Source organism: Penicillium lagena, assembly GCF_028827675.1.
Source record: "Penicillium lagena strain IBT 129212 chromosome Unknown utg000006l_segment0_segment0, whole genome shotgun sequence".
Classification (NCBI taxonomy): domain Eukaryota; kingdom Fungi; phylum Ascomycota; class Eurotiomycetes; order Eurotiales; family Aspergillaceae; genus Penicillium; species Penicillium lagena.
In genome coordinates this window covers 2,599,124-2,613,529 of record NW_026623227.1, presented here as the reverse complement: position 1 = coordinate 2,613,529, position 14,406 = coordinate 2,599,124, and the positions used below count along the sequence as shown (strand labels likewise).

At 53.6% G+C, this 14,406-nt stretch overlaps 7 protein-coding genes across 7 annotated transcripts; 5 read left to right on the top strand and 2 right to left on the bottom strand.

The window, feature by feature from the left end:
• Window positions 1–10: 10 nt before the first annotated feature.
• Window positions 11–241, top strand: N7510_009199 (1-3-beta-glucan synthase component FKS1; the record flags this gene model as incomplete). Its single annotated transcript, XM_056981124.1, has 1 exon — window positions 11–241. One exon carries the CDS (start codon window positions 11–13, stop codon window positions 239–241), a length of 231 nt encoding a protein of 76 aa, XP_056831333.1.
• A 513-nt stretch (window positions 242–754) lies between these two features.
• On the top strand, window positions 755–2,404 carry lcbA (serine C-palmitoyltransferase subunit lcbA; the record flags this gene model as incomplete). The annotated part of the gene is made up of 4 exons (XM_056981123.1): window positions 755–1,083; window positions 1,153–1,374; window positions 1,436–1,664; window positions 1,748–2,404. The coding sequence occupies 4 exons, from the start codon at window positions 755–757 to the stop codon at window positions 2,402–2,404; spliced, it is 1,437 nt and encodes a 478-aa protein (XP_056831332.1).
• Window positions 2,405–3,473: 1,069 nt separating this feature from the next.
• On the top strand, window positions 3,474–4,776 carry scw4 (putative cell wall glucanase (Scw4); the record flags this gene model as incomplete). Its single annotated transcript, XM_056981122.1, has 3 exons — window positions 3,474–3,540; window positions 3,589–3,749; window positions 3,796–4,776. The coding sequence occupies 3 exons, from the start codon at window positions 3,474–3,476 to the stop codon at window positions 4,774–4,776; spliced, it is 1,209 nt and encodes a 402-aa protein (XP_056831331.1).
• Window positions 4,777–5,085: 309 nt separating this feature from the next.
• Window positions 5,086–6,483, bottom strand: N7510_009196 (uncharacterized protein; the record flags this gene model as incomplete). Its single annotated transcript, XM_056981121.1, has 1 exon — window positions 5,086–6,483. The coding sequence occupies one exon, from the start codon at window positions 6,481–6,483 to the stop codon at window positions 5,086–5,088; it is 1,398 nt and encodes a 465-aa protein (XP_056831330.1).
• Window positions 6,484–6,641: 158 nt separating this feature from the next.
• On the top strand, window positions 6,642–8,349 carry N7510_009195 (WD domain protein; the record flags this gene model as incomplete). The annotated part of the gene is made up of 3 exons (XM_056981120.1): window positions 6,642–7,179; window positions 7,242–8,061; window positions 8,130–8,349. Coding segments are annotated over 3 exons (1,578 nt in total), but the record flags the coding sequence as incomplete, so codon positions are not given.
• Window positions 8,350–9,241: 892 nt separating this feature from the next.
• Window positions 9,242–13,061, bottom strand: N7510_009194 (GTPase-activating protein BUD2; the record flags this gene model as incomplete). The annotated part of the gene is made up of 2 exons (XM_056981119.1): window positions 9,242–10,215; window positions 10,268–13,061. 2 exons carry the CDS (start codon window positions 13,059–13,061, stop codon window positions 9,242–9,244), a joined length of 3,768 nt encoding a protein of 1,255 aa, XP_056831328.1.
• Window positions 13,062–14,140: 1,079 nt separating this feature from the next.
• On the top strand, window positions 14,141–14,341 carry N7510_009193 (uncharacterized protein; the record flags this gene model as incomplete). The annotated part of the gene is made up of 1 exon (XM_056981118.1): window positions 14,141–14,341. One exon carries the CDS (start codon window positions 14,141–14,143, stop codon window positions 14,339–14,341), a length of 201 nt encoding a protein of 66 aa, XP_056831327.1.
• Between the last annotated feature and the right edge of the window lie 65 nt (window positions 14,342–14,406).

The window sequence follows — 14,406 nt, the reverse complement described above, 5'->3', positions numbered from 1 at the left end:
TCTGGGTCGCATGAGCGCGAGCCAAGGCTTCCTCAAGCAACTGCGGGACGCCGTTGGCATGAATGCAAACGGCTTTATGTCCGGTACTAAAATGGGTCTTCTGCAGCCCCTTGACGCCGGACTCAATGATACCGTGTCTTATTACACCGGCAGTGGCCTTCCGAAAGGATTTCACTCAAGTGCCCTCCCAACGCCATGGCCCACAAAGCCTTCAAATCCATACACCGTCTTGCGTGTGTAATCATGATGCACTTCGCATTCCCGTGCAACTCACGTGGATTGTTTTGTACAAAGGTTTTCTGTTTTTAAAGTCTGCTGCATCGCTTGAAGTTCCTGGCGCCCAACATGTTGATCTTAATGAATGGCTTCCGTCTCTCTGGTTTTGTGTGGAATAACTGTATGCGCGGAGTGGTTGCGTGTTGTCATCATCCTCTCTCACCTTCGTTTCATGTTTCATTTCGCTTGTTTTTCTTTCTCCCAGACCTACCAGAATTCAAATCGCATTGCTTTTCTACATGTCATCAGTGTTCTTTCGTAGGGGCCTTTTTTCCTCCGTAAAGTATGGCAGATGCATAGTAATCAGATCCTCACGTGACCGTCTTGTTACGTCTCGACCGGACCACCCGCTTTCCCACGCCTCGTCCTCCCGCACTCCCTGCTGGTCAATTCCTCACCCATTCGACGTTCTCGACGCCCGTGTGGACAGCTTCTGGAGCGTACAGTTGCGCCACACGCGCCTAAAATCTCATCCGACATGGACCTCCACGAGACCCAACGTCTCCTTTCCGAGTACCTGCAGGAACTCGCCAACCTCTTCCATCGCGTTCCCGGGTCTGCCATTTTCCTCCGCTACGTGAAATCCAGCTATCAGGATGACCCAATTCGGTCAGCCGTGGAATTGTTTCTGTTCCTCTTCGCTGTCCGCTATCTGCTGGCACCGAAATACTCCACCAAACCTGGCGTCGTGCCCTTGTCCGATGATGAGATTGATGACCTGGTGGATGACTGGGCCCCAGAACCCTTAGTCGGCGAACCATCGGCTTTAGAAGAGATGGAGATTGAGAAACGCGTGGTTATTGTGGGGTAAGCATTTCTCTTTCTCTCCTTTTGACACTCACTAGAAAGAAGCCTTTGCTGACAACGGATTTGCAGCCCCGTCGGACCCAAATCCAAGCTGTCCAACGGCCGTACCGTGACCAATCTCGGGTCCTTCAATTTCTATAACTTCAACACGAACGAGGCCCTCAAGGAAAAAGCAATCCAGACTCTCCGGAACTACGGGGTGGGCGCCTGCGGTCCTCGCGGCTTCTACGGTAATCAGGATGTCCATATGAAGACGGAGGCAGATGTGGCGTCGCACCTCGGCACTGCGGCGTGCATCATCTACTCCCAGGCTTTCTCGACCATCTCCAGCGTGATCCCATCGTTCTCAAAGCGGGGGTGATATCATCGTCGCCGATAAGGGGGTCAACTTTGCAATTCGGAAGGGTATTCAGATCTCACGGAGTATGGTGCGTTGGTACGAGCATAATGATATGGAGGATCTAGAGCGCGTGCTTGCCAAGGTTACCAAGGAGCAGGCGCGGAAGCCTCTTACTCGAAGATTCATTATAACGGAGGGTCTTTTCGAGTCCTATGGTGATATGGCGGATCTGCCCAAGATTGTATGTGATGCCGTGGTTCTGTGGCAATGTTTGATGGATGGGTGCTGACCTTTTTTTTTGGACAGATTGAATTGAAGCTTAAGTACAAATTCCGCCTGATCCTGGATGAGACGTGGTCATTTGGTGTCCTGGGCCGCACCGGCCGTGGCATCACGGAGCATCAGAACGTCGATGCAGCCGAAGTTGATATGATCGTTGGCTCGTTGGCTGGACCCCTCGTTGCTGGCGGAGGCTTCTGTGCTGGCTCCGAGGAAATTGTTCACCACCAGCGTATTTCTGCCGCGGCATACACGTTCTCCGCGGCACTTCCAGCACTGCTCTCGACCACTGCCAGTGCCACCATCAACATCCTCCAGAACAGCCCTGAACTCATTTCGCAACTGCGGGACCTTGTCAAGGCGATGCGGGCTCAGCTGGACCCCCGGAGTGACTGGATGTATTGCACCAGCTCTCCAGAGAACCCGCTGGTCATCCTGGTCCTCAAGCCTGAGGTGGTAGCTGGCAAGAGACTGTCGGTGGACGATCAGCAATTCTTGCTCCAAGATATCGTTGACGAGTGCCTCGCGAATGGTATTCTCATCTCCCGTCTGAAGATGCTCCATGACAACGTCCAGCCGAAACAGGTCGTCCCTCCCGCATTGAAGGTCTGCGTGACGACCGGGCTTACCAAGAAGGAGATTGAAAAGGCCGGGACGATTATTCGGCACGCTATCACTAAAGTCATGACCAAGAGGAAATGAACTCTTCTTTGGCCATCGATTGGCCTTTGATGACTGTTTCACGCTCTTCTCTATGACCACAGCGCCCCGAGCCTCCAGACCTATGCCCTAATCCTCCTTCAACCTGTGTATTCTTACTTTTCTTTTCTGTCGATATGCATCTCCATAGCATGCTTTGTACACAGCACTGCTCCGTTTTCTTCGTGAGCGGCTATACCTGTGCTTGGCCCTAGATTTTTTAATACTATTCTTTGATTCCTTGGCTCGGGTCCAAGGGATGGCTATTTCCGTTGTTGGCTTTCATTCACACGAGATGCGGACTGTTGAATCTTGGTCCCCTTTCCATTCAAGGCCTGGTTCCCTCTCTGTCACATGCAGCGAGTGCGAATTCCTATGGCTGGCAATTCCCCTATGTACTCGATTGCAAGGGAGACCATTCCATGCAAGCCTTCAATCCAGAACGTGCAGTTCACACCTCCTTCTTGGTCCTTTGCATACTTCCCATCTGATTCTTGTCGCAGAAGAATTGTATAGCCCTATCACCAGCATTCTACCTCATAGGCTAGTGTGGTCTCCCGGCGACTAGCCAGGAATGAGCCATACCATCTACCTACATAACGCTAGCCAACATTCCTCGGCCTCCGTCCAGGCATATAGTATTAACCGCTGAAACAAATTGCTTTCCCTTCCCAGCAGCGCGGGCAAGGGCCATGATATTCTCGACGTTGAAGGTCTCAAGGGGGGGGGGGGGGGGGGGGCACGCCTCGATCTGGGCCGGCCACCTTCCTCTCATTCCACATGTCCCTTCAGATCGGGATGCACAGCTATGCTTGCGAATCGATCACCCTTGTTTACCACCAACGCTACGGTTTCACACGCAGCTCGGTGGCGTTCTGTGGGCCCATGATCGGAGAATGGGGTGGATGCAATAATAATTGATCATATTAATGCTCGAGATCTGCATTCGAGGTTGCTTCGTCAAGGGAATGAATGACTTCACGGTCACTTCTACCCTCTAGTATTGTGTCGGTTCTGATTCAGTAGCGGATGCTTTTCGGAAGGGATTGAGCGATTCACTCACTCTGCTGCAATGAGGCGTCTCTCGCAGGCACTCGTTGCCTTGTTGCTTGCTTGGGGCGTGCGAGGAGAGGCTGATGGTGAGAGCTACACTTTTATTTCGGTTTACTTGGCTAACCTATGTATAGCTAGTTACCAGCGCCAGGGAAGCCTGCAGCACAATGCACAGCTGAACGTCGTCCGCGAGGTAGTTGTTCGGGTAGATCAGAATGGAGACCCCATCGACGTGGGAACGAACCACCACGCCGCTGAGACTTTGGCGGCAGCAGAGCAAAGAAAAGTTAGTAAAGTATGTAAATAAGTTTCTGAATGACTGTTGACCTCGATCTTCAAAGCCGGCTGCAATTGTCCCATCAGTGCCGCCGATGTCAAATCCCGACTCGGATATCTCCAAGCCACCACATCCAGCCGTGCAACATGATACAGATATCACAGCTCGTACTGCTCCTATCCATGTCAATAAGAAGTCTACGCCTCATCCTCCCCCTCACCAACATCCACATGCGCCGGCCCATCCTCGTCCTCGGGAGCAGCGTCAATTCGGGATCTCTTACTCACCCTACAAACCCGATCGAAGCTGCAAGACCCAAGAGGAGGTGAACAAGGACTTCGACCGACTATCGCACCACTCATTCATCCGCATCTACGGCACGGACTGCGACCAAACGAAGACAGTAACCACCGCCGCACGACTGCATCACATGCGCGTCTTCGCAGGAGTCTACGATCTAACGGACTTTCCCCAAAGCCTGGACCCTATAATCGAAGCAGCAACCCTCCCGAACGGGAAGAAGGACTGGTCGATATTCCACACGATAGCAATCGGCAACGAGCTCATCAACGGCGGCCGTAGTTCCCCTGCTAACGTCGTGAGCGCAGTGAATACGGCGCGGTCGATCTTGCGGAAGCAGGGATACAAGGGCCCCGTCGTCACCGTCGACACATTCTCCGTGCTCCTACAGCATCCGGAGTTATGCATCGCGTCCGACTATTGCGCCGCGAATTGCCATGCTTTCTTCGATGCAACGCAGCACGCGTCCGACGCGGGCGCTTATGTACTCAGGCAGATGCACAGCGTTTCGGCCGCTGCTGGTGGGAAGCGCACGATGATCACTGAGTCTGGCTGGCCTCATGCTGGAAGAGCCAACGGTGCCGCTATCCCTTCACCTCAGAACCAGCGCGTTGCTGTCGCTAGTCTGAGGCGCAGTTTCGCGCACCAGCCTGAAGATCTGGTGCTCTTTACTGCTTTTGATGATCTTTGGAAGCCCGATAACCAGTGGACTTTTGATGCGGAGAAATTTTGGGGGATTCATTAGGTAGGAAGGGACTTGGTCAGAGAAGATGGCCAAAACGGTAAGGGAGGAAGGAGTACTAGGGCTGGTGGTGGTCATCGTGTTTTCTCTCCATTGATCAGTGCTGTAGATAGTTTTCCTTTCTCTCTTAACACAGTTCCGAGAAAAGATAGTATACGTATCAATGAGCATGAGCGAGTTAGTGTTTGATTTTCAAAATGAACCACAGCTAGGACAGCAGGAACAGATCTATTAGAGGTATTTTGTATAGTACAGTGATGCTAAAAGATGACAATATAATACATGAATCTTATGTGCAGAGGAGAGAGAAGATCACACCTTCAGCTTCCTCATCCAACCATCTCGCCCAGCGAGTTCCTGAAAAGCCTTTTGGTTCTGGGGCATGCGCCACCAAGAATCTTTGCCGGGCTTCGCCAGATCCCGCTTGCGCTGGTGGAGAATTCCGTGCAGTAGTTGGCGGGTCTTTGGGCTGGGCTTGAGGCCCATGATATCCATTTCATGTACAAGCGACACCACGGCGGGGAGATTGTTACAGTCAGTCCAATAGAAGGAGATCATTTCGTCGTGCAGGTCGGTGGAGGAGCCGAGGACGGCGGAGGTGCGGCCCTGTGCTTTGATAGTGGATCGGAATTGACTGACCAGTGGCGATGAAGGGAAGTGGGTGTTTAGAAGGCGGAAGGCTATGAGGAGAGTTCTGGGGTACAACGCTGCCACGACTGGTCCTGCGGGGACCGGGTCAGGGATGTCAAGCGGCCCAGACGAGGGGTTGGGAGACAATGTCATGGCTCCGTCGTGCGACAAGGGCGAGTCGCTGTCGGCGAATGGTGTTGCCGGTGCATCGTCGCCTAGATGACCCAGCATCGTGAAAATGCGCTCTTTGCAAACATCCCAAACCCCCATGTCGCCCTTGCCCTCCTCAATGGCCAAGAAAAGAGCCGTTTCGATCTTGGTTGCCTCCCGCTTCACAACCAGCTCAATGGCGTCTTTCACCGAGAGCATGATGTCTGCACTGTTGCCCGTCACGGGATCAGCGAAGCCGAGGTCACTGTACGTCAGACCGTCCAGCATGGGCTCCAAATCCTCATCCGGTAGCTCTGATGTCTCCACAGACGATGACACTTCCTTACCCCACGAGCGTCGGGGCTCTGACTCGGCTGCTTTCTTTGGTTTTGCTTCAAATTTCTTCATTAGCCGGCGGTCACTGAGTATGGACTCAAACATCACACTGAGGTGTGAGAGATCGCCAGGGCCCTCTTCGCTTGACTTCGCATTCTTTTGCGGTTGCTTCTTTTGGTCTATCTCGCCCGCACTTGGTGTAATACCAAGCTGTCCCAGCAGTTTCCCAAATGTGTCCCTTTCTTGGGGAGTCATAGCCTTCAGCGGTCTCGGTCCAGCTGACTCCTTTCGGCGTCGCGATGTTTTGGGTGATTGTGCAGCCGCGCGCTGGTGGATGTAGCTTTTTCGTCTCGGCGCTGGAGAGTCTTCAGCACCATCTTGGCTTTGGCCATCCTTGGTCACAGAGGGATCAGTATCCGGTCCATTATCCTTCTCGGAGGCCCCGTCGTTTGTCGAGTAAGGACGACGAAGTCGGCAACTGAGCGGCTGCTGATACGAAGGTGATATCGATGTTGCCAGCGTACGGGTCTGGTAGAGAAACGCAGCAGGGGAATGTAGAGTGGCAGAGATCCAGATCCTGCGTGAGACGCTCATGCCCGCGAGTGCCAGGCGTTTGTTGAAGTGAAGAAAACATAGAAGCCGAAATGACGCGGAATTGAAAAAAGGCTAGTCACGTGTCCACGCGCGGAGGCCTCGCGTGTTTAGAGACGGGCGCGATCTAACTGGGCTAACACATCCTCCTTTCTTTCAGCATACTCAACCATAACATGGAGGGTCTTTCGGAATTTGAGAAGCAGAGGCTGGCGAACATCGCTGAACGCGATGCTCTGCTCAAAAAGCTGAACCTGGAGGCGCAGTCTTCTGGTCTCTTTCCGACCCCCGTCAAAGATGGCGCCGTCAAGGCGAAGAGGAAGCCGACGCCGAAGCGGGTGAAGACGGAGGAGGAGACCCCCCTACCGTTGCGCAAGTCCTCGCGTATCCGTGGTCTCAAGGCTGATAGTGAAGTGGCCAAACGGAAGGCCGAAGAGGAGTACGAGATTGCAAAGGAAGTTGAACGTGCCAAAAAGATTCGCAGGACGGACTCATTTACAATGAGCGATATGTTCGTGGCTGGCCAGAAGTTGAGCGGTGACAGTCTCATCGGTGTGGATATGCTCACCAAGCCAGTTGCAACACCATACAAGAGGACCTTTTGCGCCGACGACATTTCGAAGACTACAGACAAAGACCTCAAGGCTTTGAGAGAGGAGATGAGTGGGCTAAAGCTGTGGGAGGCTTGGGATCCGCAACGTGCGTACTGGGGTTCTATATTCATGAGAAGTTACAATTACTGACAAGGAACCCTACTACAGGAATCAAAATCACGCCCGAAAGAGTTTACTCCATGACATTCCACCCCTCCGAGGGGAAGCCTCTCATCTTCGCCGGGGACAAGCTGGGCCATCTGGGAATTCTGGATGCGTCACAAGAGAAGCCAATTTCTGGTGTCAAGGTCGAGGATGATGAAGACGAAGAGGACGACGACCCGGATCCCGTCTTGATGACCATCAAACCGCACACTCGAACGATCAGTTCGATGATGATCCATCCCTCAAAGCCTACTCACCTCTATACGGCTAGCTACGACAGCTCGATCCGCGAGATGGATCTGAACAAGACAGAATCGGTGGAAAAGTACGGGCCAAAGTCAACCAAGATCGACGAGGCTCTTTCCGGTATCGACATGGCCCTCGATGATCCAAACACCTTGTACTGGACCACCCTGGAAGGCATTTTCGGGCGCTACGACACTCGCACCCCTCTAAGTGATAACACGGTGACTCGGTGGTCCCTCTCAGAGAAGAAAATCGGCGGGTTCACTCTCTACCCCTCGGACCCGCACTACGTCGCAACAGCCAGTCTAGATCGGACCATGCGGGTGTGGGATCTGCGCAACCTGTCGACGGATGAACCATCGCCCCTCGCCATGCATGAGAACCGGTTGTCCGTGTCGCATGCAGCATTCAACGGCGCCGGCCAAATCGCAACCTCGTCGTACGACGACACGCTGAAGATCTACGACCTCGGCGCCAAGGGCATCTCATCCTGGGCGCAAGGTCACACGCTCGCAGATGATTTCCGCCCAGACACCATCGTGAAACACAACTGCCAGACCGGCCGCTGGGTAACAATGTATGTACAGTACCTATCTCCCTCCCTACCTAACGTTGTCTTCCCAGCCAGCCCTAACTTGTGTCCAGTCTTCGGCCTCAATGGCAACTCAACCCGCAATCTCGCATTCAACGCTTCTGCATCGGAAATATGAACCGCTTCGTGGATATCTACAGCGCGTCCGGCGACCAGCTCGCTCAGCTGGGCGGCGAGGGCATCACCGCTGTCCCGGCCGTTGCGGTCTTCCACCGCAGCCAGAACTGGGTTGTTGGCGGTACGGCGAGCGGTAAGGTGTGTCTGTGGATGTAGGAGGTTGAACAAATGCATGTTACTATTCTGTGATTTTCTTGTCAGGTAGCGGTGGTCTTGCTGTGCTATCTCTCCTTAGAGGAGGGCTGTGTGGCCGCTCAACCTTTCCAGCCTTTTGAGAAATGCTGATTTTCACCTGGTATGTGGCTTGTTGAATTGACTCACGGGGGAAACAGTCCTCATGTGTCCTAAACTGGTTTCCCTCGTCTGGTTGAGCATCTTCTCATGGTCGGTTTAGGGTTTGGCGTTGCAGGAGGTCGATTAACTATGGGGTTTGGCTGGCTTTTTTTCTGTCTTTATTTCACCATTGTTTGCGACAATAATGTACAGCGAACGAGGAAATTCGTAGCCCCGCTATTTTACTGTTTCAAAGAACATTGTTTTCGACGAGGATCACCAATCCATTCCATCTATCCAAGAGAAGCATAGCTAAATGGAAACATTATTTACAAGCTACAACCACCCACAATGTCTCACCAACGCGGACAGAAAGAAACCAGCTCTTTTCCCCTCCTCCTACCAAGATTCCAATCCGTTTCATATTGAGTTTTGGGACTTTTTGATTTTGTTTCCTAGCGGGAAGTGTATAAGAAGAGAAACGGGCGAAAACCATGACGCAGGAACAAGAGCAGGAACAAAGAAGGGAATGGGAGAAGGGTATCAACACCGTGACACATGCTTTCACAGAAAGATAAGAAAGGAAAGATAACTAAAAAAGGAACTTCAACAACTGCCAGGTACGATGGTATGATAGGAAGGAGTTGGTGGGATGAAATTGTGGAGAGCATATACGTTCAACTCATGGACACATTGGGCAGCAGCGGAGAGGAGGAGAGAAGAGGAAAAGAGACAGGAGATGTGCCACGGGGAAGACGACGAGGAAGAAACGAAATCAGAATTCATTGCGCAGATCCTCATGGGAATGCTGAGACTGATCTCGCTCCTTTGCCTTGCGTCTCGACGGGGCAGGCACAAAGTCGAAGAAGCGATGCTTGGCTGACGACGTCTCCTTCGTCACGCTGGATCTGCGGTGCTTGGAGCCCTCATGATACTCGAGGGAGTACGTCGATGAATTCTTCGAGCTGCCTGTGGAATCGCGCGCATCGAGTCGCGGGATGGCGAAGGGCATACGGTTCTGGTCCCAGTTTGCGGACGATGAGCTTGGGGGTGTGTCCTCTTCTGCGTAATCGGTTGATCGACGGGGCATTGCAGGCCGAGTAGCAAAGTAGCCGGTTGAGTTGCGGTGACCACTTCCCGATATAGAGGCCGACCCGGAAACAACTGATCCGGCGACTGCGACTTCTGCGGGTGGGGTGGCTGGCTTGCTGTTTGATTCATCGTAAAATGTGGCTGCGCGCTCCATGGAATCCACGAGCTCTTCCCACTTGATCTCGAGGTTTCCGGTTGGCCGCTCTGCTTGCTCGGCGTGGCTCAGACACTCCTTCGTGCGTTGGTGTAGCTCCATGGCCATTTCGTGGAACTTGTGAAGGGCGGAATCCACCTCTTCGAGATTAGGGTTCCTGCTTGGGACCACGTCAAGCCAGACACGGATCAAGTTTGCGAAGCTTCGGGCATGGTCGATCAGGAATGGAAGGCTGGGGAACCCTTCGCGAGAGGTGGGCGGCAATCGTCCCAGGATCTGAACGGGAGTGGTGTAGGACGGCGTGACCATGGGAGTTGGCCTGTCTGCGGGAATGGCGCAGATCTGATCGACGAATTGCTTGAACTCGGAGCGACTGCCAGCCAGAAATTTATTCATGGGCTCCATCCACGGTTCTTTATTGCCGAATGTGGTCATATTGGCCAATCCCTGCAAGGCCTTAGCAACTAGGGTAAGGGAACGTTGAGCACGAGGACGGGGATGATCTGTAAACGATTGTTAGTGCATGTATGGAATTAACAAGCGCTCTATGCATACCTTTGAGAAGCCCGAAAAGTTTTGGGTTGAGAATAGCCGGGCAGAAGAACCGTAGAAAGAGGAAACCAGAAACGCTGCTGTAAGTGACCGTTCGCAGGAAGTCACCGTAACGATCATCTGCGCATGCCCTCACATGTCGGAAAATGAGTCTCAGCTCCGGAGGACACCGAGATGTAGATGCGGCGATGGATTTCCAAACGCTTGTGGTGAGAGCTATCAGGTTTCGCCAGTTGCGGTCAAGATCCTCGCTGCGAGGCACGCGGGCCGGGTCGACTTCACACTCCGGGTCACTTTCGTCAATATCGCGCAGTCGCTCTCCAATCGTCTCTTCCAGATACTCCTTGCCCAGTCGCCGCATGTGCAGATCCAGTGCCTTGGTTAGAAGCGAATTTCCGCGAAAAAGAAGATTGGCCTCAACGGTGGCCGTTCTCCCCATATCTCTCACCAGGACCTCGCGGTCCGAGCTGCCTTCCCGAGAGTCGTTGGAGTGTATTCTTGTCGTATACCTCAGTCGGCTGGCGGTGGATTCCTTCTGAACACCATCAATCTCGTCTTCGATCAATGCCGAGATCCATTCCACTGTCTGTCCGGAAACCTGGAAGATGTTCAAGAGCATCTCGGATAGCTGGTTGAGCTCCTGTGACATCATCTGCGCCATGTTGATGGTGAGACCGTTCGTGAAAGCATGCAGCAACTCGGACATCGGGGCGTATTCGCTGGACATTAGAACAACCGTCTCCTCAACCCGGGCCTTCATGAACATTTCTCCCACGGCCTGGTCATGGTCATCCAGAATCGGCCACCACTTCTCGGTGTCCACGCCGGCTTCCAAGTCCTCCAGTCGTAGGTCGACCCTTCCATATGTGGTGTCGTTGGTAGAAATCTCAATGTCATCCAAGCGTACCGCGTTAACTTCCTGACTGGATGAGTAGGAGCCATGTGCGATGAGATTCCAGTCTTTCTGTGTTGGGTTGAGGGTCTTGACCAAAATCGAAGCCTGGGATAACACGGGTGGCAGATCATTGAATAGAAAATCTTCCCGCCAGAAGGGGTTCATTGTGCGATATTTGACAGCAGTTTTGGCTCTAATTTCTCCATCGAGAAGAACCTCTGTATAATAGTCGTTGATCACCGAGGCTGGAGGGGGGTGGCTGTGAGATCGCGACTGCTTCCGACTCCGGGGAGGGTCATCCTCTTGAGACCGAAACAATTTCGCTTCCGTAAGTCGTAAGGTAAGTGTCCTCTCGATTCGGAACATATCTGCAGATGGAGGCTTTTCGGAAGTCTCGGCTTCTGGTGTCTTTTCCGGATCCTCCTCGACTGAGGCCGGGGATTCTGGTCCATAGAGCTCGGGGATCGTGAACGCACGCAGAAGCACAAACCAGACCTCGAACAGGACACGACTCTCTAGAGCGAGGTATATCGGGCGCATTGATGAATCGGACACGGGATGGGCAGCGTATTGAGGATGGATCGAAATGCAGAATTCATCATCGAGGACCGACGCATCCAGCTGCTGGATGGAACAGCGCGATAATTGCGACAGCTGAATGCATGCCACAAGAGAGACATCTGACTCCGTGTACAGCTTGAAATAACCATTCTCTTGCAGCGTGCAGCTGACCTTCTGCCATGACTGGGAAAGTGCTCTTTGCTGCCGATAGGTGGACACGCGCCGCAAAGATGCCGGTCGAGCTCCGGAGGCGGAAGGTTTGTCCCACAGGAGCATCTTACCGACTTTGATGATGGCCGCCTCCTTGGTCACAGAGCTCTCCGAGTTACGACGCTCGGGCACTCGACGGTCCCCGATGTGGACCGCTTGGGGCTTGGTCATCTTGTTCTGAACACCCTTGGGTCGGATGGGTTGCCAGCAAAGTAGAGCAGCAAGCCAGGAGTCGAAAGTCTCATTGATATGGGGTCGTAGTTGAATTCCGAGTCCCGAAGTGAAGGTGTGGACGCTCAGGTAGGTGGTCTGAAGTTCGGGGTCAAATAATGTTCGCACCTTGCAACCCCGAAGGTCGGGAATTAGTGTTTTGGCCAAAGCTGGTTCCCCCTTTGCCTGATAGATCAAGCTTCCGGTAGCGACGTTGATGGCACAGTATCCAGAAGTCCAGGAGCTCGTCGAGGCTATCCGAAAGGAGAGGATCCCATGCATCCTTCCACACGTGGTCTTCATGAGTTGGAGGATTTTCGCGGCATCGGCACTTGAGAGGGGGGAGGAGAAGGCAGCGTGATTGTGTGCGACGCCGGTCATGGGAGGTCTGCTCAGTCGCTGCCGCATGGCAGTTTCGTAGCTTGACGCTTGTATCGAGGGGAAGCCGATGGATGAATCCTCCGGCGCTTTGGGCTGAGAAGAGCTGGCCGTATTGACCGATCCGATTCGCGCCCGGGGTTTGAACGCGTGGGGAGAGATGTCGCTTCGTTGCTCCTCCAAAGTGGTCGTTCGCGACCGAGCGCGCTGGCTCTTGCCTGTTCCCGGGGTATCCTCTTCGCTCTGCATGTTATAGTAGTTATTGACGGCCCTCGACCGGATCGTGCTGCGTGGTGAAGGTGCACCGCTGCCCATGAAGAACTCCGCGTCGGATTTGGGGGAATGGTTGCCCGGATCGGAGCTCGGCGCTTCGGGCGTGACGGTTCGAATGCTGGCTTCTCGAAAGCTATCGGGATAGACTATGCCGTGTCGATCCCTCGAGGATGACTTTTTGCTGGGTCGTCGTTCTATGGGGCGGCTATATGCTCCTTGATGCAAGGAGCTCCGCTTGAATCCGCCCTCTTTCTCTTTCTCTGGCTCCATTCTTGCTCCGGCGAAGACTCCTCAAACGGCGATGTAAGAGTGAGACAACGTGGTCAAGCACGCGAGTGGGCCAGTCAACAAAGAGAAAGGTCAAGGAAGGACGCTCCAAAGCACACCCAGTACAACCTCCCTCAGAACAGTTGGCGAGATGATGGATGTATCCTCTGAGAACCAGTGTGTGCTGCGCTGAGATATTTCAGCAATTGAGAGTTGCTTTTGTCTGAAAGGCGGCTAGGAGTTCGCATGGAGTCGGGCGAAAAGATGGGGATTGGGGTCGCACATTCGGTCGCGGGGCGGGGAGGCGAGGGGCGAGCGGTACAAAGGGAGATGCAGGTCACCGTTTCGGTTGTGCGGGCGATGCAGGAGCTAGCGGTGAGAGTCCAATCCGTCGGCTAGCCGATAGCGCTGATGCCGCTGGGCGAGGTGCAAGTCAGTAGGGGTCCGAGGGAGCAGGCTCAGGAGGGCAGGGTGATATCATTATTGGTTCGAGCGGATGGATGGATGGATAAATGGATGTTGGAGGAAGAGGGGGGATGAGAGAGGAGGGAGACCACAACAAACGTACCTTCATCAGTCTCTTTTGAAATTGGGGGTTGAGATGATTATCGGGGGGAAAAGATGTTGTTTGTGTGTGCTGGGTAAGTGTGATGTGCAGATCCCCCGGCAAGTGATGCCCCTCCTCAGAACCGGATTCGGGGGGTGTGGATGAGGCGAGCCAGGGTGAGAATGGGGTGAATCAAGTGGGAAAGTGGTTGGGAATGAGGTGGCCCGGCGATGTTGAGAGACAGAAGTGAAGAGGGGGGGGAGAGATGAAGATGAAGAGGAGGGGGAAGTGGATTAAGCATTACTCCTACGACTTCCACCACCCAAAATCATCATCGTGAACCCTAAGCAGCGAACTCACTCACTCACTGAATACGATGTGCAGGGATCATTACATTATTATTAGCAACAGCTAGCGGCCCGTCCGTCCCTCCATTCATATGGAGGAGGTAAACGGTAGGGAACCCGCGACAAGGCGCAAAGTTAGCCTGGCTGTAAGGTACAAAGGACCCGACGCGCAGGGAGAACCTCTCTCCATGCTGCCTTTACCGAAACTGCCGACGCCAATCGGCCGGCGTGGCACCCTAAAAGTGACGGACTGGACGGACTCTGCAGACCATCGCGCTATGATACCTCCCCAGCCGTTAGTCGTCGCTAGCGGCAGGACCGGCGTGCGGTCCCCCTTTTCTGGCCAGAATCAATCAGCAGCAGCAGCAGCAGCATCGTCATCATCCTAATCTCCGACCAGTCTATCTATGGTGCGACGGGCGGGAATCCCTTTCGCCCGGTTGGGTGGAGCTAG